This window comes from Heloderma suspectum, chromosome 2 (assembly GCF_057233095.1).
Source record: "Heloderma suspectum isolate Gila_16-S chromosome 2, 16-S_ref, whole genome shotgun sequence".
Classification (NCBI taxonomy): Eukaryota; Metazoa; Chordata; class Lepidosauria; order Squamata; family Helodermatidae; genus Heloderma; species Heloderma suspectum.
The window spans coordinates 154,600,784-154,624,800 of NC_139459.1; the positions used below are offsets into that span (position 1 = coordinate 154,600,784).

General features: G+C 44.0%; 1 protein-coding gene across 1 annotated transcript in view; it reads left to right on the forward strand.

Moving 5' to 3' along the window:
• Positions 1-24,017, forward strand: part of SPAG17 (sperm associated antigen 17) — a 265,350-nt gene that overhangs the window by 230,320 nt on the left and 11,013 nt on the right. Inside the window, exons 43-46 of the mRNA XM_084835270.1 lie at positions 9,395-9,546; positions 12,326-12,495; positions 18,343-18,403; positions 19,663-19,807. Coding sequence (XP_084691396.1) covers positions 9,395-9,546; positions 12,326-12,495; positions 18,343-18,403; positions 19,663-19,807 — 528 coding nt within the window. The remainder of the gene's footprint in view (positions 1-9,394; positions 9,547-12,325; positions 12,496-18,342; positions 18,404-19,662; positions 19,808-24,017) is intronic.

The following is a 24,017-nucleotide window of genomic DNA, read 5'->3' on the forward strand; positions in this document are numbered from 1 at the left end:
GTCTTTTTCAAGTTAAACTCACTTACTTAAACCTTTCTGCCCTACACTAGTCCCAATGACGCACATTTGGGATAGGCTCTTCTTCTCCTTCTAGTTACATTTTCTTCATCTTAAAGAACGATTACATTATTGTGGCTACTTTACCCCAGGTAATAAGCTCCAGGCATAATCAGCTGCTTCTAATTCACCCTGGGGGCAACTATGGCCATGCTTCTTCTTTACAAATGTTTTTTTTCTTTGCCTCTTGCCTTCTCTTTCTTCTTTTTTTTCCCCCCCTTCTCTATCTGTCTGCCACTTTCTCTATTTCTCTGTCTTTTCTACTTGCCTCTGTCTTTCTCTACTTGTCTTTGTCTTTTCTCTTGTCATCCATTGGGAACCACACTCAGTATCATTTGGAGTTGCAGCTAACACTAATCTGCAAATATTACATATATTTTATGATATTTAAGAAATCATAAAATATACAAAACAAACTTTTTTCAATTTAACACAATGAATGGAAAACACTTTTTGCATGGTAAGGCTTGATGGAGCAGATCCAGCAATTAGGGGGGGAAAGCTGTCGGGGCTATCTATCACTAGACAAGCTAGCCAGGGATTTACAATATCACACACACACACCCCTCTTTTCTTCTCTTCCCCTTCAACTTGGTACATGAAAGCAAAATGCTGAAACTCAGGACGCTGGGGGGTGATGGGCATCGCCTTATACTTGCATTTTTCAGGCAGCCATTAATCTTCTTCGGGGAGGCGGTGGGGTGATTTGCAGGACTTCAAAGGCAAGGTTCTCAGTTTGTTTGTATTTGTAAATCCCAAGCTCAAAACAGGACACGATGAGGTACAGGGCAGCTAAATTTTTGCTTTGGCATGGGCAACAAATAACTCAGGTCAGCTTTCTTCGCTGGGGTCTCAAACAGGAAAACAGTCTTAATTTAAAGTTGTAACATCACTGACAGCGTCAGCTAGCCAGCTACACAGATTTCACTGTTTTTTAAGACAGTTACTCCTATATCTTCTTTTCTTCTCAATCAGGTTGGGTCTCCCAGCTTACACAGTTTATTGCAGCTTCCAGGAGCATGGTAGTAGCGTGATTTTGGCTTGGCCAGGAACATGCTGTCTGGTTTCTCAGTCTCTTCAGCACACACACTGAGGCAGTCCAACACTGGACACTTAAATTAGTGAGATTTCTTCATTGCAGGGAATCCCACGGCAAAAGCTTAACGGTTACGCTCTTCAGAAATCATATAGCTGATGGTCTACAGGCTCTATGAAATTCTAGGACAGTTCAAAACTAAACACGGCTACCTTGACAGAGATCTTCATCGTGGTCTTTCCACTTCATTCTGCCTTGGGACAGTCTTATGGCACACTTTTCACTCAAAGAGGGGTCTAGCCTGTGCCCTGGGGGCTGATTCTTCACTTTTATTCTCCATTTTGTGCTTTCATCTTCTGGGTCTTCATTTTCAGTTTCTATTCCTTAGGGATTTTATCTCAATTAGGCGAGGTGATGATGTTGCACAACTCAGAACGTTGTGGGCAATTCTCCTGCTCCCCTCCCAGCGCACTAGGCTAACAGCTACTTCTTCGGCCTCACACTCCCACGCTTCGTTAAAAGCTGGGCTGTCTTGCAACATTTCTCTAATTAACAGCCTCAGATCTTGTTCTTTTTTTTTTTTCTCAGCTCGACCTTGAGCTTTTTGCTGTTTCCTCTCTCTATTCTGAATCCTTTTAAAAAAAAATCTTTTTCCTTCTTTTTTAACATACATCTCAAGGGGGTGCAAGTCTTGCTTCCTCCACCTCCCATAGCCTCCCTCCTAAGATGAAGACGGACACAAAGAGGGAAGGGGATTGGTCAGCGAGTAAGGGGTCTCACTGGCCGACACAAAAGGAATTTCACACCACGCACTTCGCTACTGGCCTGGGCACCCGGACGGTCAACGGTACGCAACAGAAACCGCAGTAGCCACTCACACAATCATCAATTTCACCACTTCATTCATATGTCCCTGCCACCCACTTTTCCACTAGAGCGAAGCAGTTTCCTCAGCGCCTTGCTGAGTATTAGTGCCTGCTCGGGGGAGTGATCAAGTCCCCCCTTCCACCCCCAATCGGGTGGGTCTCTTTTTGTATACGTATACTAACACTGACCTTCTTCATAAGGCGGGGCCCTCTTTTTTTCTGCCCAGTGGCCTTTCTCCTGAAGGCGGGGCCCTCTTTTTATTCCATATACTTGCCTTTCTCCTGAAGGCTTCCAATGTGGGTTTCAACTCAATTGCAGCTGCAGTATGGCAGGGCTCAAGTTCCTTCCTCCGCTTCCCAAGGTTCTCTTGCCGCTCACAGCCGTTTGGGCGGTCCCGGCGCAGGCTTTCTCCCGTTCACCCGACAAAAAGGTCGGTGGCGCCAAGAAAGGGAGGCATGCGCCGAGCCCTCCCTCCCGGTGCGCGATTAAGAGCAGGCAACTGCCACCTCTCTGTCTCAGCGCCTGCCACATCCAAGTCACAGCACCATTTATGGCTCCCCGTCGGGGAATCGAGTCCTGGTCTCCCGCGTGACAGGCGGGGATACTTACCACTATACCACCAACGCCTTAGCCTTTGTTGACAAGATAAGAAATTCCTGTGTCTTGTCAGCTTACAAACATATATTTCAGAGAGCAAGAGCTCAGCAAGAACATGAAGCATGAGACTGCATGAGGCTACTTAGTCTGACCCCCGATATGGCTGCTACAGTAGTAAAAGAAACTTGGTAGGGATAATTTTCAGTGGGAAAATCTGCTGGAAAATACCAGTCTCCTCTACACCAATCTCCCCCTTCAAATTACAGCCTCATTGGCTGCATTTTGAAAAACTAAAAAAATCATAGAACTATGCCGAACATGCAGTTCTGCCTTCTGCCTCTAAATTCAATCTCTTTCAACACACTCATGTGCCAAGCACTTGTCTCGAACTCTGTATTTCCATGTTAAAGGAACATTAACATTTTTTCTGTCGCTCTCAAATTCTAATCAGGCAACACTTCTCAGCAAAACCTAGTGATATACCCATTCATACTAATCAAGACAGAACAAATGCATGACCCCCCATATAAACAAACACAGGTTGACACAGAGGAGGGAATGAGGTCTGGAGCAGCCACAACATTTGTGCCACTGCCGTCTTACCAGTATACAATGCTGGCATCCTATAACAGTGTGCAGTGAACCTGAGGTTGGACCCAGAGCATCCCTTCTGTGAATGGAAGGACTTTGCAGCCTGGAAGAGGCCTCCACTGGAGGGTGGGGGGAATAAGATTTTTGTTGATGTCCCATTCACCCTACAAGTCCCTGTGCCACCTCTTACTTTGCTTCTAACTCTTCAGAGCAACTTTTCAGAAGCCCGGAAAGGGAAGGAGGAATTGTGCACCTGCGGGAAGTTGCAATGTATAATACAACCTCCATAAGAAGTCTAAGATAAATCTCTGTAGGGAAAGGCTCCACCTTGACTCCTTCCTCCCTCAGTGTGTTAGCAGAAGCTACTCATTTAGCAGGAAAAGACTCCCTAAGGCTGTCCTAGACCATCACCCTTGAGTGCTGTTTCAGCTTGAGGGAGATCAGAATTGTGACATCTGATCCCATCATCAGTGAGTGGGCTGCTTAGGAGCCTGCAGCCTGTGAGGCTTGTGTCTGAGGGAGCAGGAAGCTGACCTAGAATTAAAGGAGAGTCTACTGGAGAAGCTGAGGTGGCTTAGTTCATTTCCTGAGCTACTAGATGTTTGACCAAATTCAAGAATTGGGGGTATCCTTTGAGATCAGAAAGAGGCAAGAGGAGACTGAGGAGGAATCACCAGTAACAACCCCTGACCTTCCCATCAGAAGAATGTGGGCATCAGTAATATCCTATTCCAGTTTGTTTATTTTAAAATATTTTTATGCTGTCTTTAAGGGTAAAACCCTCCCAAAGCTGCATATAAGATAAAAACAATTAAAAAGAACAGTGCAAAACAAATCCAATAAAATTTAATGTTCTGTAAAAATCTATAAAAGCAGATACCACCAGTAAAAGCTGCAGCCCAAGTACTATGGAAAGGACAGCAAAAACAGGTGGGACTTCAGAGCCTTCCTGAAGACCTTCAAAGAAGGGGCCTGACAAACCCCTAATGGAAGCTGATTCCAGAGGCATAGGGCCACCACTGAAAAGGCCCTTTCCCTTGTACTGACTGTTTGTGGCAGGCAGGTGACAACAGTCTCTCTTGGTGACCCCAGAGTGCGAGCAGGCTGGTACTGGAGAAGGCAGTCCTTCCTATAACTTGGGCCCAAACCATTTAAGCATTTAAAGTTTAAAAGCAGTAGGTTAAATTGGACTTAGAAATGAACTGGCAACCAGTGTAGCTGGCACAGAATTGGTGTCACATGAGCAGACAACCCATTGCTCACTAATACCTGGCACCTGCATTCTGCACTAGCTGAAGTTTCTGAACCATCTTCAAAGGCAGCCATACATAGAATGAGTGTGTTTACATGACACGCCAACCCATCATGAGTGAGAAGCTACATGCACTGTGGGTTACTTTGCTAACAATTCACAGTGTGTGGTTGGTGGACCCAACAGATGATCGAGGATGGCGTGGGTTGTTTCCCACCTCGATCCTCCAGCCTGCTCTGCCCAGCATCCCAGGGGACTTGGCAGTAGAACCCATCTTTTCTGCCACCAAGTCCCCTGTCCCTGCTCTGATCACGATCCTGATCTTGGTCAAAGTCCTTTTAATTATTTTTCGTATAAAGATGGGGCCAGGAATTTTTTTTCGCATTTTCCCAGCCCCATGAAATGTGTGCAAATGCCCCCCCCCTTATTTTATTTTTAATCAGTCATTCACAGCTGTGCACTTGCAAGGTAACTGTCAAGATAACGGGCAAGTGGGGATTCTTAGCAGGGCACCCACAAGGGTCTGGGCAACCCACTGAACCCTTGGGATAACCCTGCTAACGGGGTGATTTACACCGTATTTCCCCACCTGTCAACTGTGCAGGGCTGTCAAAACAGCCTGTATACAGTGTAGCCTTGACTGTTACCTTGTATGTTTGACAACTGCAACATATAAGGTGCCAACCAAGGCAAGCCTCTATATTTTGAATAGCCGCAGTTGCGCAAGTGTGCAACTGCGAATAGCTGATTTTTTAAACAAAAAATGTTAAGGGGGCTATTTGTGCCTATTCCATGGGGCTGAGAAAATGCAAAAAACCCCAACAACCCCGTAACACAATTCCTGGCCCCTGTTTTTGCACAAAAAAATGAAAAAATACATTTAAAAAGGGCTCTGAGTGTGATTGGGATCGTGGTCAAAGTGGGGATGGGGGGGGGATCAGCAGGATGCAGGAGGGCAATAATAGCCCCTCCAAAGTGTCATTTGGTCACCGTTGGAGGGGCTGTCGCTGACAAGGATCTTGGAATTGTTGTAGATCACAAGCTGAATATGAGCCAACAATGTGATGTGGCTGCCAAAAAGGCAAATGCTCTTTTGGGCTGCATTAATAGAACCATAGCTTCCAAATCCCAGGAAGTACTAGTTCCCCTCTTTTCAGCACTGGTTAGGCCTCATCTGGAGTACTGTGTCCAGTTCTAGGCATCACACTTTAAGAAGGATGCAGAACTGGAGAGGGCTGAGAGGAGGGCAACAGAGATGATCAGGGGACTGGAAACAAAGCCCTATGAAGAGAGACTGAAAGAACTAGGCATGTTTAGCCTTGAGAAGAGAAGACTGAGGGGAGTCTTCTCCCCTATATGATAGCGCTCTTCAAGTACTTGAAAGGTTGTCCCAGAGAAGATGGCCAGGATTTCTTCTCAATCATCCCAGAAAGCAAGGCACGGAATAATGGGCTCAAGTGACAGGAAGCCAGATTCCAGCTAAACATCCGGAAAAACTTCCTGACTGTCAGAGCAATACGACAGTGGAACCAATTACCTAGGGAGGTGGTGGGCTCTCCCTCACTGGAGGCCTTCAAGACGAGGCTGGACAGCCATCTGTCAGGGATGCTCTGACTTGAATTCCTGCATTGAGCAGGGGGTTGGACTCGATGGCCTTGTAGGCCCCTCCCAACCCTACTATTCTGTGATTCTAAGGGGCACTTGCACTGCCTCGGCTGCGATCACAAACAGCGATCACAGCCCCACTTCAGAAGAGCAACAGGGGTTTCTGCCACTCTTGCCAAGCGGCTCCTGCCTGATGCCCTTTACCCACGATGGGTTGGCAGTCCGGGTTCAGATGACTTGCAAACTCATCATGGGTAAAACAACCCTGAGAACAGCCCATGTGTTTCTGAAAAACAACCCACCCTGAGGAAAGCCATCCAGGTTCAGATGACATGCTAACCCACCATGGGTTGTTATGTCAGATGGCTTGGCATGTCATGTGAACCCAGTCATTGTCTGGGTTCGGACAATCAGCAGGGGAAACAACACAGCGTTGGTCATTTCCCCCGCATGTGCTGGTTGCATGACTGGGATTACCCTAATTACCTGTGCCATGTTGCAATGTCTTCCGAACCTGGTGCACAGGGCAAGTGTAATGCATTGTCACCCACCCTACAACCCACACCTTGCAGTATGGTTTGTAGGGTGGGTGAAAATGTACTACACTCGTGCCACACTCCAGGTTTGGATGACATGGCAACCCGCGGCATGGCACAGGTAATTAGGGTAATCCCAGTCGCGCATTCAATAGTGCTGCATTCAATATGCCAACAAATTTGGAACACTCAACAATGGCCGCAAGACTGGAAAAGGTCAGTTTACATTCCAATTCCAAAGAAGGGCAACGCCAAAGAGTGTTCAAACTTCCGCACAATTGCGCTCATTTCACATGCCAGCAAGGTGATGCTCAAAATCATACAAGCTAGGCTTCAGCAGTATGCGAACCGAGAACTACCGGAAGTACAAGCTGGGTTTCGAAGAGGCAGAGGAACTAGAGATCAAATCGCCAATGTTCGCTGGATCATGGAGAAAGCAAGAGAATTCCAGAAAAACGTCTATTTCGGCTTCATTGACTACGCTAAAGCCTTTGATTGTGTGGATCACAACAAACTGTGGCAAATTCTTAAAGTGATGGGAGTACCAGACCACCTTACCTGTTTCCTGAGAAACCTGTACGAGGGTTAAGAAGCAACAGTAAGAACCAGACATGGAACAACCGAGTGGTTCAAAATTGGGAAAGGAGTACGACAAGGCTGCATGTTGTCACCCTGCTTATTTAACTTATATGCAGAGTACATCATGAGAAACGCCGGGTTGGATGAATCACAGGTCAGAATTAAGATTGCCGGGAGAATTATCAACAACCTCCGATATGCAGACGATACCACCCTAATGGCAGAAAGCGAAGAGGATCTCAAGAGCTTCTTGTTGAGGGTGAAAGAGGAGAGTGCAAAAGCTGGTTTGAAACTCAACATTAACAAAACGAAGATCATGGCATCTGGCCCCATCACTTCCTGGCATATAGAAGGGGAAGAAATGGAAGCAGTGACAGATTTTACTTTCTTGGGCTCCAAGATCACCGCAGACGGTGACTGTAGCCATGAAATTAAAAGACACTTGCTCCTTGGGAGGAAAGCTATGGCAAACCTAGACAGCATAGTAAGAAGCAGAGACATCACCTTGCTGACAAAGGTCCGTCTAATCAAAGCTGTGGTTTTCCCAGTAGTAATGTATGGCTGTGAGAGCTGGACTATAAGGAAGGCTGAGTGCCGAAGAATTGATGCTTTCGAACTGTGGTGCTGGAGAAGACTCTTACAAGTCCCCTGGAATGCAAGGAGGTCAAATCAGTCAATCCTAAAGGAAATCAACCCTGAGTGCTCATTGGAAGGACAGATGCTGAAGCTGAAGCTCAAATATTTTGGCCACCTAATGCGAAGAGAAAACTCTCTGGAAAAGACCCTGATGCTGGGAAAGACTGAAGGCAAAAGGAGAAGGGGACGACAGAGGATGAGATGGCTAGATAGCATCACCGATGCAATGAATATGAACTTGAACACACTCCGGGACAGAGTGCAGGACAGGAAGGCCTGGCGTGCTATGGTCCATGCGGTCACGAAGAGTCGGACACAACTGAACGACTGAACAACAACAACAACAACAGTCGCGCAACCAGTGTGCACTGGGGCAGGGGAAACAACCGACACTGTGTTGTTTCCCCCGCTGATCATCTGTATGAGTCCATCATGTTACAGTAGTCCAGCCTGGATGTCACCAGAGTATAAATAACCAAGGCATGATCCTCCCTCTCCAGATAGGGTCTCAAGTGGTGTACCAAGCTAAGCTGGTCAAAGTACTCCTGGCCACTGCTGCCACTTGGGCTTTTCCAGTTGGCACTGAGTCCAGAAGCACTCCCAAACTGTGCCCTTGGTCCTTCAGGGGGAATGCAACCCCATCTAAGACCAGATGTATTGCTCTATCCAGATTGGTTGGTTTCTCTAGGTCTCATCTTTATGTCATCCATCCCAAAGCTGCCTCCAGATGAGAGTTCAGGCATTCAACAGCCTCCCTAGGATCGTTAGATTGGAATGAGAGGTAGAGCTGTCATCTGCATATTGATAGCACTTCAGCCCAAACCTCTTTATGACTTCCCCCAGCAGCTTCATGTAGATGCTGAAAAGCATAGGAACCCTGTGCACTCCATAGGCCAATGGCCATGTGCTGGAGCAGAAATCCCCCAGCACCACCTTCATAGACTGTTCATCCAGGAAGAACTGGAACCCCTGTAACACCATGCCTCCTATGTCTAGCCCAGATAAAGGATCCAGAAAGATATCATGGTTGATGGTATTGAAAGCCACTGAGTAGTCCAGGAGAACCAATAAGGTCACCCTCCCCTCATCCAGTTCCCAGCGTAAGTCATCTACTAGGGCAACTGAGTTTGTTTTCATCATCCCCAAACCAGGCCTGAACCCAGATTGGAATGAATTCATATAATCAACATCATCCAACACTGCCCAGAGTTGAAAAGCCACCACGTGCTCCAACACCTTGCCCCCAAATGTTAAGATTATTATTGGAAATTATCAGAAATTATCAAGTGGATCTAAACTAGGTTTCTTCAGTAGTGGCCTCATCACTGCTTCCTTTGAGCTTACAGGGACCACTCCTTCCTTCAAGGAGGCATTAATAACCTCTGAGTTCCAAATACCCAGCCAGCTCTGTCTGATTTCACAAGCCAGGGTGAGCAAGAGTCCAAAGAGCAAGTGGTGGGCCTCAATCCTCCAAGGAGCTTGTCCACATCCTAACTGAAAGATATTAATATTAATATGACTAGATGGCACTCTGGTCACATCTATATCCCACTATACCCATTTCAGAGGAATTTGAAATAGAACTGAACCTGTGTAGAGTCTGCATTCAGTCTTGGAACATGTTTTCTTTTTCAATAGAAGTAGAAATAACTGAAAATAGATTGGAGATCGTCTTCCAGCCAAAACTCCAGTCTCTTCTGGTGGATGCTGCAGGATCCCCAAGAAAAGAGAAGGTGAAATTGCCCTCATCCATACAGAGAATCAAGCCACAATCTGTACCCAGGAAAAAGGTAAGTAAAATAATTGTCCGCTGTACCAATACTTCTGCTCTGAGCTACAAATTCACACTTCTTAATCATATTTGTGAGTGTTCTGTTTCCTGAAACCCTTCCTTTCTTCAGTTAAGGCTGGTAAAAGTATTATGAAAGATTAATCACTGCATCATCAACTATTGTGTCTGTTCAGGTCTTACACGTTTTTGTAGTGTTTCAAAAACCTGCACAATCTGTTTCACCAAAGAACAGTGGGACCAAAGAAAACAGTAGTTACTTAACACCACATTTAGCATTCTTGAAATTGTCTGCCTTCAGCCTTACATTTTCCAGCCAGAAATAACATCTTCAACATGTCAGTCAAAGCATCTAAAATTTTGAATGCCTAGAAGCATTTGCCAGAGGCAGGCAGAAACATAAGGAGGGACCACAGTTCAGGGGCAGACCACAGCTTTGCTGTTGAAGGTTCCAGAGTCAGATCTCTAGATAAAAGATCTCAGATTATAGAGCTGGAAAAGAGCCATCTATGCAAGAGATGTTGGAAAGCTACTGCCATGCAGAGTAGGCAGTCCTGACTATATGAACTAATGGTCTGATTCAATGTACGACAGTTTCATACGTTCACTGATGCTCATTTCTGTACAGTTGATGTTTGCTGATATCTCTCTGTCTCCACTGACTCCAAAGGTGCAGGGTTGGGTTTAAAGTACTTTTTTTCCCATGCTGAAGTCAACCTGAATTGGCTTTTTCAGTGAATTTGTATGTGTCAAATTAGGCTTGTAAATGGTTCCATGCATGTCCAGTTTATAGGTCAACATTTTTGGGTTTCACCCCACATTGTGAAAGTGTTTCAGAATTCTGTGTTTTGATATAAACATGCTGGACCATTCACAAGACTGGTTTAGCATACGCAAATCCACTTTAAAAATTCAACATGTTCATTTCTACCCAGCAAAGCTGTCATATTTCATGGGAACGTACACCATTTCTATTATAATGTTAGGTACATTAGATACGGATTCTGAACACAGAACTCAAGTTCACTGTTAAAAGTATCGACCAGCTGCTGTGAGTGGAGGTTTGCTTGATAATAGGGTAGCTCATACAGTCCTTTGCATAAATATTCACCCCCACCCTTTGACTTTTCCACATTTTGTTGTGTTACAACCTGGAATTAAAATGGATTTAATTAGGATTTATTGTCAGTGATCTACACAAAATAGGCCATAATGTCGAAGTAGGGGAAAAAATCAACATGTTTTACAAAATGATTTACAAATAAAAAACTGAAAAGTCTGGATTACATAAGTATTCACCCCCTTTTCTGTGACACCCCTGAATAAGTTCTGGTGCAAGCAACTGCCTTCAGAAGTCACATAATTCATTGAATGGAGTCCACCTGTGTGCATGTCAAGTGGCACATGATCTCCGATTAAATAACCTGTTTCTGGAAGGCCCCAGAGTTTGTTGGAGAGCATATCTAAGCAAACAGTATCATGAAGACCAAGGAGCTATCAAGTCCAGGATAAAGTTCTGGAGAAGGACCAATCAGGGTTGGCCTATAAAAAAATATTCCAAACTATGAACATCCTCCAGGGAACCGTTAAATCCATTATTACAAAAGGGAAAGAATATGGAAATAATATCTGCCTGGAGAAGGCCGTCCACCAAAACTCACTGACTGGGTAAGGAGGGCATTAGTCAGAGAAGCAACCAAGAGGCCAGTGGTAACTCTGGGGGAACTGGAGAGATCCACAGCTGAGATGAGAGAAACTGTCCATTGGACAACTATCATATGGATGCTCCACAAAGCTGGGCTTTGTGGAGGAGTAGTGAGAAGAAAGCTATTGCTGGAAAAACCCATTTCAAATCCTGTTTGGATTTTGCCAAAAAGTATGTGGGAGACACAGCAAACATTTGGAAAAAGGTTTTCTGGTCTAATGAGACCAAAATCGAACTTCTGGGCCTTACTGCAAAATGCTGTGTCTGGCACAAAGCCAACAGTGCTCCCCACCCTGAGAACACCATCCCCATGGTGAAGCACGGTGGTGGCAGCATCATGTTGTGGGGATGCCTTTCATTGACAGGGACTGGGAGACTGGTCAGGATTGAGGGCAAGATGGACAGAGCCAAATACAGGGCAATTCTAGAGGAAAACCTGTTTAAGTCTGCAAGGGATATGGGACTGGGATAGAGGTTCACCTTTGGGCAGGACAACACAGCTGAAGTTACACTGGAGTGGTTTAAAAACAAGAATGTGAACGTCTTAGAATGGCCCAGTCAATGCCCAGACCTCAATCCAGTTGAGAATCTGTGGCAAGACTTGAAAATTGCTGTTCACCAACAGTCCCCATCCAACCTGACAGAACTTGAGCAATTTTGCCAAGAAGAATGGGCAAAAATTGCAGGATCCAGATACGCAAAGCTGGTAGAAGATTATCCAAAAAGACGCATAGCTGTAATTGCTGCCAAAGGTGCTTCTACCAAGTATTGACTAAGGGGGTGAATACTTATGCAACCAACAAATGCCAGTTTGTTTTTGTTTAATTACCTTTTATGCCACAATAAAAATATTTTGCACCTTCAAAGTGTTAAGTATGAAATGGTAGAAATGCCAATTAAATCCATTTTAATTCCAGGTTGTAACATAACAAAATGTGGAAAAGTCAAAGGGGGGTGAATACTTATGCAAGGCACTGTATAACGAATAAATAAATTTTATTGTTGTCAATGTGCCTTCAGATTAGGAGTACAACGTATCTTTGATCTTTCTAATCTGTCCCTCTCATTTGTGAAGGATGAAGATCCTGTTTCAGGCAAAGTTCATACATGTTCTGCTGGAGCAGCTTCCCAGCAGCTGTCAGGCTTCCTTCTCATCCCACCTAAGGTGACATTTGGGATTCTTAAGGAGGGCTGCACTTACGCAGCTACAGTGGCCTTGAAGAACGTTGGAATGGATTTCTGCAGGTTTGCATGGGCTATCAATAAACAGATTGTGAAATTCCCATATACTACTAGCTTTAGCACACTCTGTAATCACATAAGGACAACACACCAAAATACTTTGGAGATTTGCTGAACTATTTGCAGATTGCTGAGCGATAACTATTTGCAGATTGCTGAGTGAATCTCCATAGCTTCATTAGAAACCTCAAGAAATGAAAGCTGGGAAGGAGCATTTAGCTGTTCAGTGGGAGAGAACAAAGATAGCTTCTATATATCAACTAAGTAATGTCTGAGAATATCAGCAATCAAGGATTCTAGGATTCATCTACAATAATACAATTCAGTTTGACTAAAGAAGTGGTTTAGCTGGTGGGGTGGGACCAATAAAAGTATACAAAAATTGGAGATAGCCATGTTGGTCCATTAAAAAAAAAACAAAAGCCCAAAGTATAGGAATACTTTTATCTGAACCAAATAAAATGTCATAAAATAGTGTGCAAGCTTTTGAGTTCTCCACAACTCTTGATTAGGCTGGGTGTTAAACAAAATGTGGGCGGTGCAGGGAGAAAAGGCTGGGCATAGTGTTATTGATGCAAAGTCTGCAGTCCCTAGGTGGGATGCAAGAGGACTTGTGCAGATATAATTGGATTAGCTTTGCTAAGTGCAAGACAAATTGCAGGTTGCACCCAGGCTACTGGGACAAAGGTGACTGGTGTCAAGCTGGACGTGCTCCTCCTCTTCACCGTTGTAGCCTGCTTGTTCACCTGCCTCTCGCTCTGGCCCAGGCAATGGTGGCAGTGAAAAGGAGGAGCAGTAGATCCTACTTGCTCATGGGCTCTCCACGTATGAAGCAAGCAAGTGGTAGCAATGATGAGAAAGAGGATGCAGAGCAATAGCAGCTAGTGACAATGGGGGTGAGAAGGTAGGCTCACTGTGGGAGGAGACCCATTGAGGGTCTTTTTCCCAAGGGCCCTCCAAAATCTGGAGAAGACACTGGCTGAATCCTTGCTTAATGTATCTCAGTAAGTATGTTTTCAGAAACAGCAGCTGGAGTTTGAGGAGAATATTGAGAAGTGGGGGGGGGGGGAGAAAAATCTTTAGTGCAGTATTCAATATGGCCGCTGCGCTCACGATGGTTCCATTGCACTCACAGGACTCACTGCTTGCACAACAGGGATTAGCGCTTCCGACAATAATTCCAGAAATAAGTGGAAATGCTAATTTCCAGAATGGGACGGGTCAATGGAGCTCCATTCTGCAAGCTCTGCTGACTTGCCCCATTCCGGAAATGAGCATTTTGCTTGTTTCCGATTGCTGCAGGATCAGTTAACTTCTCATTTCACTAGGTTGGGCCCACTAGCACATGGGAAGCATTGGATACTGACCTTAGATTAGTATACCTCATAACATTCCAAAATAAAAGAACACTGGATCTTGGGCCTTTCTTCTGGCCTTACTGCTACACCCCCTGGGCTCTGTGATGCCATCCCCAGCTCTGATCGTGACCATCCAGATACTATTGTCATCCTTAACTACAGCTGCACACAGATCAGTCTGCATTTCAGGAGCTGCTTGTGCTGCCAATGTTATTCTTGACACAACTAGAAAATTATCAATGCCGTTACAAAAATGCAGATTAGAATATGCTATTGTTGCTAATAATCAAGGACAATTGGTTGATATTTCTTCAGTAAGAGCTAAATGATAAGATAGGTTTTCTAAATGGCCACTTTCTCTGTAAGATGGGGTCTGAGACTATAGGAGTGGGTGGCAAAAGAGGAAGCAGGTTGGTGTTTGAATTATGCTGCAGTTCATTTGGGCCAGAATGATCCCAGGGGTCCACACTTTGGGACTCTGATGCAGAATTAACTATTGCACTGCCTGGTATAGGACTCTTCAGACTTCCAATATGCCCTGCTTATATATTTGTAAGCAGGTATTAAAGACATGGTAACAGTGCAATGCTATAGATAACTACTCTGAAGTAAGCCCCACAGAGTTAAATGGGACTCCCAGGTAAATATATATAGTAGGGATGTACAGATTTTGTTAAATCTATTCTATCTCTAGTTAATGTATTTTTCAGACTACTTACTTACTTACTTACTTTTTAGGAATGTATGAGAATTTTGTTCCTGTTTGCAAATATGCATTTGGGTTAATGCGCACTTGCACTAATCCCCTCCCCCAATTTTTTTAAAACGGTCCACAAGTCCATGGCCCCTTCATGGATCACTGCCTTGTTGTGGCGAAGGGGCTTGCGTAACTCAGTGAAGCCATAAGCTATGCCGTGCAGGGCCACCCAAGACGGACAGGTCATGGCAGAGAGTTCTGACAAAATGTGGTCCACTGGAGAAGGAAATGGCAACCCACTCCAGTATTCTTGCCAAGAAAACCCCATGGAACGTATCACAAGGCTAAAAGAGATGACGCCGGAAGATGAGCCCCTCAGGTCGGAAGGTGTCCAATATGCTACTGGGGAAGAGCAGAGGGTATTTCCAAGTAGTGCCAGAAAGAGTGAAGCGGCTGGGCCAAACCCGAAAGGACACTCAGCTGTGGATGTGTCTGGTGGTGAAAAGAAAATCCGATGCTGTAAAGAACAATATTGTTTAGGAACCTGGAATGTCAGATCAATGAATCAAGGTAAGCTGGAGGTGGTCAAACATGAGATGGCAAGATTGAACATCGACATCTTGGGAATCAGCGAACTAAAATGGACAGGCATGGGCGAATTTAATTCAGGTGACCATCATATCTACTATTGTGGCCAAGAATCCCTTAGAAGAAATGGAGTAGCACTCATAGTCAACAAAAGGGTGGGAAAAGCAGTACTGGGGTACAATCTTAAAAATGATAGAATGATCTCAGTACGAATCCAAGGCAAACCATTCAACATCACAGTAATTCAAGTCTATGCCCCAACCACTGAGGCCGAAGAAGCTGAGGTTGATCGGTTCTATGAAGACCTACAACACCTTCTAGAACTAACACCAAAAAAAGATGTCCTCTTCATCATAGGGGATTGGAATGCTAAAGTAGGAAGTCCAGAAATCACCGGGATAACAGGCAGGCATGGCCTTGGTGTACAAAATGAAGCAGGACAAAAGCTAATAGAGTTTTGCCAAGAGAACATGCTGATCATAGCAAACACTCTTTTCCAACAGCACAAGAGGTGACTCTACACATGGACGTCACCAGATGGTCAATATCGAAATCAGATTGATTATGTCCTTTGCAGCCAAAGATGGAGAAGCTCCATACAGTCAGTAAAAACAAGACCTGGAGCTGACTGTGGCTCAGATCATGAGCTGCTTCTTGCAAAATTTCGGCTTAAATTGAAGAACGTCGGGAAAACCACTAAACCGTTCAGGTATGACCTAAATCATATCCTTTATGAATATACAGTGGAGGTGAGGAATAGATTTCAGGGATTAGACCTGATAGACAGAGTGCCTGAGGAACTATGGACAGAGGTCCGTAACATTGTTCAGGAGGCAGCAACGAAATCCATCCCAAAGAAAAAGAAATGCAAGAAAGCCAAGTGGCTGTCTGATGAGGCTTTACAAGTAGCTCACGAAAGAAGGGAAGCGAAAAGCAAGGGAGAAAGGGGAAGATATACCCAACTGAATGCAGAGTTCCAGAGAATAGCAAGGAGAGACAAGAAGGCCTTCTTAAATGAACAATGCAAAGAAATCGAGGAAAACAACAGAATGGGAAAGACTAGAGATCTCTTCAAGAAAATTGGAGATCTCAAGGGAACGTTTTGTGCAAAGACGGGCATGATAAAGGACAAAGAAGGCAGGGACCTAACAGAAGCAGATGAGATTAAGAAGAGGTGGCAAGAATACACAGAAGAACTATGCAGGAAAGATCTGAATGTCCCTGATAGCCATGATAGTGCGGTCACTGAACTTGAGCCGGACATCCTCGAGAGTGAAGTCAAGTGGGCCTTAGGAAGCATTAGTAACAACAAAGCTAGCGGAGATGACAGTATTCCAGCCGAGCTATTTAAAATCCTAAAAGATGATGCGGTTAAGGTGCTGTATTCAATATGCCAACAAATCTGGAACACTCAACAGTGGCCACAAGACTGGAAAAGGTCAGTTTACATTCCAATTCCAAAGAAGGGCAACGCCAAAGAGTGTTCAAACTACCATACAATTGCGCTCATTTCACATGCCAGCAAGGTGATGCTCAAAATCCTACAAGCTAGGCTTCAGCAGTATGCGAACCGAGAACTACCGGAAGTACAAGCTGGGTTTAGAAGAGGCAGAGGAACTAGAGATCAAATCACCAACATTCGCTGCATCATGGAGAAAGCAAGAGAATTCCAGAAAAACGTCTATTTCTGCTTCATTGACTACGCTAAAGCCTTTGATTGTGTGGATCACAACAAACTGTGGCAAATTCTTAAAGTGATGGGAGTACCAGACCACCTTACCTGTCTCCTGAGAAACCTGTACGAGGGTCAAGAAGCAACAGTAAGAACCAGACATGGAACAACTGATTGGTTCAAAATTGGAAAGGAGTACGACAAGGCTGCATATTGTCACCCTGCTTATTTAACTTATATGCAGAGTACATCATGAGAAATGCCGGGTTGGATGAATCAGAGGTCGGAATTAAGATTGCTGGGAGAATTATCAACAACCTCCGATATGCAGACGATACCACCCTAATGGCAGAAAGCGAAGAGGATCTCAAGAGCCTCTTGTTGAGGGTGAAAGAGGAGAGTGCAAAAGCTGGTTTGAAACTCAACATTAAAAAAACTAAGATCATGGCATCTGGCCCCATCACTTCCTGGCATATAGAAGGGGAAGAAATGGAAGCAGTGACAGATTTTATTTTCTTGGGCTCCAAGATCACCGCAGACGGTGACTGTAGCCATGAAATTAAAAGACGCTTGCTCCTTGGGAGGAAAGCTATGGCCAACCTAGACAGCATAGTAAGAAGCAGAGACATCACCTTGCCGACAAAGGTCCGTCTAATCAAAGCTATGGTTTTCCCAGTAGTAATGTATGGCTGTGAGAGCTGGACTATAAGAAAGGCTGAGCGCCGAAGAATTGATGCTTTCGAACTGTGGTGCTGGAGAAGACTCTTACGAGTCCCCTGGACTGCAAGGAGGTCCAATCAGTCCATCCTAAAGGAAATCAACCCTGAGTGCTCATTGGAAGGACAGATAATGAAGCTGAAGCTCCAATATTTTGGCCACCTAATGCGAAGAGAAAACTCCCTGGAAAAGACCCTGATGCTGGGAAAGACTGAAGGCAAAAGGAGAAGGGGACGGCAGAGGATGAGATGGCTAGATAGCATCACGGATGCAATGAATATGAACTTGAGCACGCTCCGGGAGAGAGCGCAGGACAGGAAGGCCTGGCGTGCTATGGTCCATGGGGTCACGAAGAGTCGGACACGACTGAACGACTGAACAACAACAACAACAACAAGTCCATGGAATCCGTGTGGCTCAGGAAAAAGCCGGTCTGCCGTGTAATCCGCTGGTCAGATTCATTTGAATCCGTTGTGGATTTCTCTGACATCCCTAATATTATAGGATTGCACCCTAAGCTTTGGGTGATGTTTTTCATCTAAAGGAAACTAAGCCTTGCCCCTGGACTGCTGAAGTGTTTGGAGAACTGTGGGGCATGTAAAAATGTAAACATGAACATTTATGTTTAAGATATGTGCTCCTCTTGGATTTATCTGTCCATTTTTGTTTCCATGTTCCTATATGGTAGGATATGATAAAAGGGCTCTGAAAAATCTTGGTAATCATGAGAGCAAAATATATTATGGATGTGATACTTTCCTACCTCCCTGGCTCAGTCATTCCCAACCAGAAGGCTAACTCTTCCAATTACTTGGCAGGTTTCGGGTGAAACAACCACCACCCTGTACTGGATTGCGAGTCAGCTATACCCCAGGGCCTGTAAGTCATGGGGTGCTTGTTTGGATTGGGTTGTTCAGTTGCCTTTCACTAGTCAGGTCTTCATTGTTCCAAGAAGCTGTCTATGAGGGGTTTCTAACATTGAGCTGCAGAGGTCTAAGTCTTGGGGCTTATGAATAAAGGCATTAGAAGCAATGAAGGACCTATAGTTCATATCAGTTCTCATAACCCCAGGGTTTCAGGGTCAGTTTACACCAATTAATTTCTTATGTTATCTTAAGCTGAGTTTGGGGTCTGTTTGGGTCTAGTAGCCTAGTAAGGCCACCACAAGTTGCTATTTTTCAACATAATGACTGGTCTTCTGAATAAGCTGAGAGTGTAGTTCAGCAGCTGCTGGGAGATAATGCAAGGCATTTGCAAGATTGATCAGCAGTTGTGAAAGTTTCACATCAAAATAGTTGGATGAATGAGAAAGTCAGCCTTAGGGCCAAATTAGATATGGCTGCCATTAGTTCTACTGGGAAAAAGATAGATACTATATGGTATGTGTAATTTCTCCTTAGAAGAGCTAATAGGACAAGCATGCAGAACCTCAGACCTTCTCTCATGGCTCTCTGATGAAACTCTTCAGCCAGGTTTCCTAAATTTGGGGCGCCTGCTCAGGTCCCTAGATCTGGGAGCTCCACTACACTATCATTAGTGGCTGTGCTACTTGATCTTACTGCTGTAAGTTTCTTTAGTTCTGAACTACTGTACCATCAACTTCTAGCAATAGTATCAACTAGATTAGTAGGAATAGTATACACTAGAACTGAAATAAACTCAAATCTTGAGTTGATGTTAGAAGACCATAATATTGCCAGTTTTGTAAAAAGGGAAGATCTGGTGCCAGCTTTAGGAAAAAAGCCGACCTTCTCTCCTATATATGCATATGCAGTGGTTAAGTGCGCCAGACTTACCACCTTTACCCTTAACTCTTGCCATATAGTGTGCCACATATAGGACAGGATGTAGACAGTGTGCCAATGTTATGTCTTTCAGATGTTTGGGATTACAACTCCCATAATCCCTGACCATTGACCATGCTGTCTGGAGCTTTGGGTGTTGTATTCCAAAACTGCTAAGGAAAACTTCATTAAAGGAAGATGAGCCATTGGTGGAAAATTGAGGTCACTGATGAACACAAGACCCACCAACAGTATCCCCCGCCCCGTTAGTTTAAGGAGAGCATTTAAAAAGCGGGGTGAGGTGGGGAAGGAGATGTCTAACTTTGTTCATGGTATATGATCTGTTGTTTCTAGGTAGCTGCTGGGCTTCAGACTGAGCTGGAAATTGAGATTTATGCCATGGCTATTGGAGTGGAAGGAGATAAGGGGTTGGGCAAAATTTTCCATCGGATTGAAATTTACACGGAAATAGAAACTCTCTTCCTGCCTGTGGAAGCAAATATCCTTTATTATTTTTTCTTTATGCCAATTCATACAGGACAAGGTGGTGGCTTTCACTCCACTGACATCCATAAAAGGATTCCATCTTCTGTTTCGCCCATTCCACCCTCTCTTTAGCCCGTTTAGTTTTATTTATTCAAAGACTCTTTTGCTGCCGGTACTTTTATGCTGCCACCAGGTTGAATTCTTTATTTTCCACGGCTGCCTTCTCAGACAATTTTACAATCCTCTGGGTCTCTTGTAAATAGTTTTAACATTTAGGCATGGGGTGTTTAACCCAACAAGAAAAGAGACCATAAGTTTAACAACAAAATTGTAAAAGTGTACTAAGTATTATTATTAGGGGAAAGGCCTGAACATTTGACCTTTTGGTTCCAGCAAATACAGAGAGAAAAATTAACTCTATAACATCCAAATTAAACTATATACAAATTAGAAGACAGTTATGTTCCTCCACAGCATTCATGGAGAACTTGCAGGCTCCCCATTAAGAGAGTTCAAGGCCCACTGCCTGTATGATGAGAGGGAAGGGAAACAGTAAGACAAGCAACCCTATAAGACACAACTGCACCTTCTCAGTTGACACTCTTTCTTCCAAGGCGCTCAAGGTGGTTTACCCAGTTCTCCCTACACCCATTTTATCTTTACAAAAATCCTGTGAGGTGGGTTAGATCAGGGTTCCCCAACCTTTTTGGGTCGGTGTGCACATTTGGAATGCTGAGAATATTGTGGGTGCTCTCACAAAATTGCTGTTGTGGGAGGGCTTGATCATACCTAAAATGACTGCCGTGGTGGGCGTGGCTGGACACAAAAAACACATTTACTAGAAAACACACTGGTGAGACTAAAAGAAAAATAACTTGCCCAAAAACTTAACTACAAAGCAGAGGTGGGATCTGAGCTTCAAAACATAGAACCAGTCTTTTGAACCCCCCAAAAGGTGGTGCTGGAGGGCAGCACTTTGCTTTGCAGCATGGCAACCTCCCAGTTATTTTTTAAAAAATCTTAAGAAATAAAATTAAATTCAGGAGGGGCAGGAAGCCTGGTGAGCATCAAGAGAGATGTGCATGGGCACAACTTGGGAGACCCAAAGGTTAGATAGTACCTGGCCCAAGCAGGTTCTATGGCTAAGCTAATAGCTGGATTAACCAGAGAGCTAAAGTGGCTATAACCCCCAGCCTGACATCTCAGGGGACCCCAAGGTAGCCTAGTTTCCCAGCTTTCAAATAAAAAAGAGCAGGTCTCTAACCCTTGTACAACCCGAGCTATGAGGAGAAATGTTCAGGCTCATTCCAATCATTTTGTAGGGATGGTGGAGAATTCCGCCACGGACTCCAATGAGGCTGGATTCTTAGAATCCGCCCCCCCCCCCCGCGAAGTCTGACCTGGCTGGATCCTACCTGGCAGGCTGGCACCGCCTGTAGCCGTGATCAGACAGTAGCATATCAAGCTTGAAACAATGGGTAGCAGGAATTACAGGAGTTCATGTTCTAACTAATTTAGAAAGATCTTATTTCTTGTCCATTTTGGCTGTTCTGTCCAAATGAGTCAGGGAGTCTATGTCTCTTTCTTGAGAGAGGGAGAGAGAGAGTCTTGATGCGTGTTTACGTTTTCTTGTGTATCTGTGCTGTGAAGGGGAAGTTTATGTTTATATTTGAGTTCTCTGCCATAGAAGAGATATTAATATTTTGCTTCAACGAAAACATGGAAGATGATTTCCACTAAAATATGTAGTGAAAAATGGTTTTGCATTATTATTTTACATTGTGCTGTGTGTGTGTGTGTGTGTGTGAGAGAGAGAGTGTGTGTGTGTGTGTGTGTGTGAGAGAGAGAGAGAGAGAGAGAGAGAGAGAGTGTGTGTGTGAGAGAGAGAGAGAGAGAGAGAGAGAGCGAGCGTGTGTGTGTGTTCAGTATTGGGGGCAGAGTAGGGGGCCCTGGCTCTGTCTGCCAAGTATAGGCCTGATCCAGGCCCCTGTGCCTGTAGATTTTTCTAACCCAAACCTTAACCCTAACCCTCACCCCAAACTTAAACCTCTCGCCATCCAGATACCATACTCAAAGACAGCGTCCATGATGACCTGATTGACAGCTTGCTCTGTCTGCCAAATAAGGGATTGATCTAGACTCCTCTACCTGAACAGGGTTTAATAACCCTAACCTTAATCCTAACCTTAACCCTAACCATCAACCCAACTTTAAACCTCTTCCCAACCTGATTGCATACTCACAGCCTGAATCTTAACCCTTGCCCCACACTCTCCCCATCCAGACAACATACAGAAACTCAGCACGTTGGTTGTCCTGGTTGACCCCTTACTTCTTCTGCCAAATATAGACTTTTAAAAAACGTTCTATTTGCAGACAACAGTAACAACAACAGGGCGGGGGGGGTGGTGGTTATATCATGAAACATAGCAATATACAGTAACCATTTACAGCTCCCCTGTTATAGGGAAAAGAAAAATGTGGGGTGGGGAGGATTACCCTTTCCATTTCAAATATATACATTCATATAAGCAGTCCATATATCTAAATAAACATCCATATGACTTTGATGGTTGTGGGAGATATGCTTAAACATAGCAAGAGTAGTAAGATCTTCAGTCCACTGAGTGATAGGCGGTGGGTGTTTTTCCTTCCAAGCTTGGAGTATAAGAACTTTGCCAAATTCCCACCAATTATCAAATGATCATAAACAATAGTAGGCAAGTAACTAGTAGGCAAATCCAAATTAGGCTGACTAGTACAAAGGGCACCAGTTGTAACAAAACAAGACCCAAGAATGCTAAACCACACAGAACTGGAATACACGAGTGTAAATTATATAATACTCTAATATAAGGGGACAAAAACAGTGTGTATACAAAAAGGACCACAGGAGTAATGTCACAATACAAAGGAACAGAATAATAAAAAGTGTGACTGAAACTGGCTAATTGCTACAAGGACAACAGCAATTAATTGCAGCTGGAAGAACTGTGCTGTGGAGGTTGTGGCCTTCTGTTTTTTCAGGAATCCGGATGTACTCCTGTTTTGCTGCAGGCTTCCTCAGAAGTAAAAATCATACAAACTGAAAATGAAACATCACATATTCATATCAGTACCATGTGCACCGTAAATAATATAATTATCCCCATTTGAGGTTGCACATCAATACATAACGGTGTTGCGATATGGATGGACCTAACAGTTGTAATAAACACACTGCCATGGAGAAAGATGACAATGTTCAAGGGAACATACACGCCTATTAACCAGATCTCTAACATCTTCACCCAATAATTTGGATCTGGGGACTAAATCCGCTCATTTTTCCACATTCATAATGACATAAATTGAATAATCCCAGTTCACCAATTGTGTGAATCTGATTTTCTGTTGGACATAATCCCCATCCCGGGAAGAGTTCCTTTCGAGTCATAAATTCTGACCATAAGGAAAATTCTTTTGTAATTGTAGTGAATGGAATGATGAAAAATGAAGTAAAGAATTTCTGTTTGTGGGTTTGGTGAACACTCTAAATAACCGATCAAACTGGCAGTACACCTCTGTATCCAGAAATGGAATGCACATTCTGTCCGTATCGACAAAATTTAATGTTGGTATGTATGGAATTAATCCATGAGAAAAATTCCTGTAAATTACATGCATTGGAAAAAAAAACAATAAAAATATAATCAATGTAACTTTTATAAAAGAAAATATAGTTGTAAAAAGGATTATTGGCTGAATTGCAGATAACTGTATCCTCAAGGGCTGCCATAAACAAATTAGCTATGCTGGGAGCAAAAGGACTTCCCATAGCAACACCACGAATTTGAAAATAAAACCGATGGGAAAATCTGAAATAATTCTTTTCCAAGATGATATCCATAAGTTCCAAAAGAAAATATGTGGGAAGTGAAGGGCCATTCCTGCTGTTGAAGTAAGATTCCACCACTGAACGTGCTTCTGCAGGGGGAATACTGGTGTAGAACGAGTTGACATCCATGGTCACCAGAATGGCACCTGTAGGGACCTTCATGACCACTTTGTTCATAAAGTCCTTGGTGTCTTTTACATATGAAGGCATCTTTGATACAAAGGGACGTAGGAAATAGTCAATATATTGGGACAAGGATTCCAATACAGAGTTGGAACCGGAAACAATAGGACAACCAGGGGGAGGAAAACCAGGTTTATGTATTTGGGGAAGAATATATAAAAGA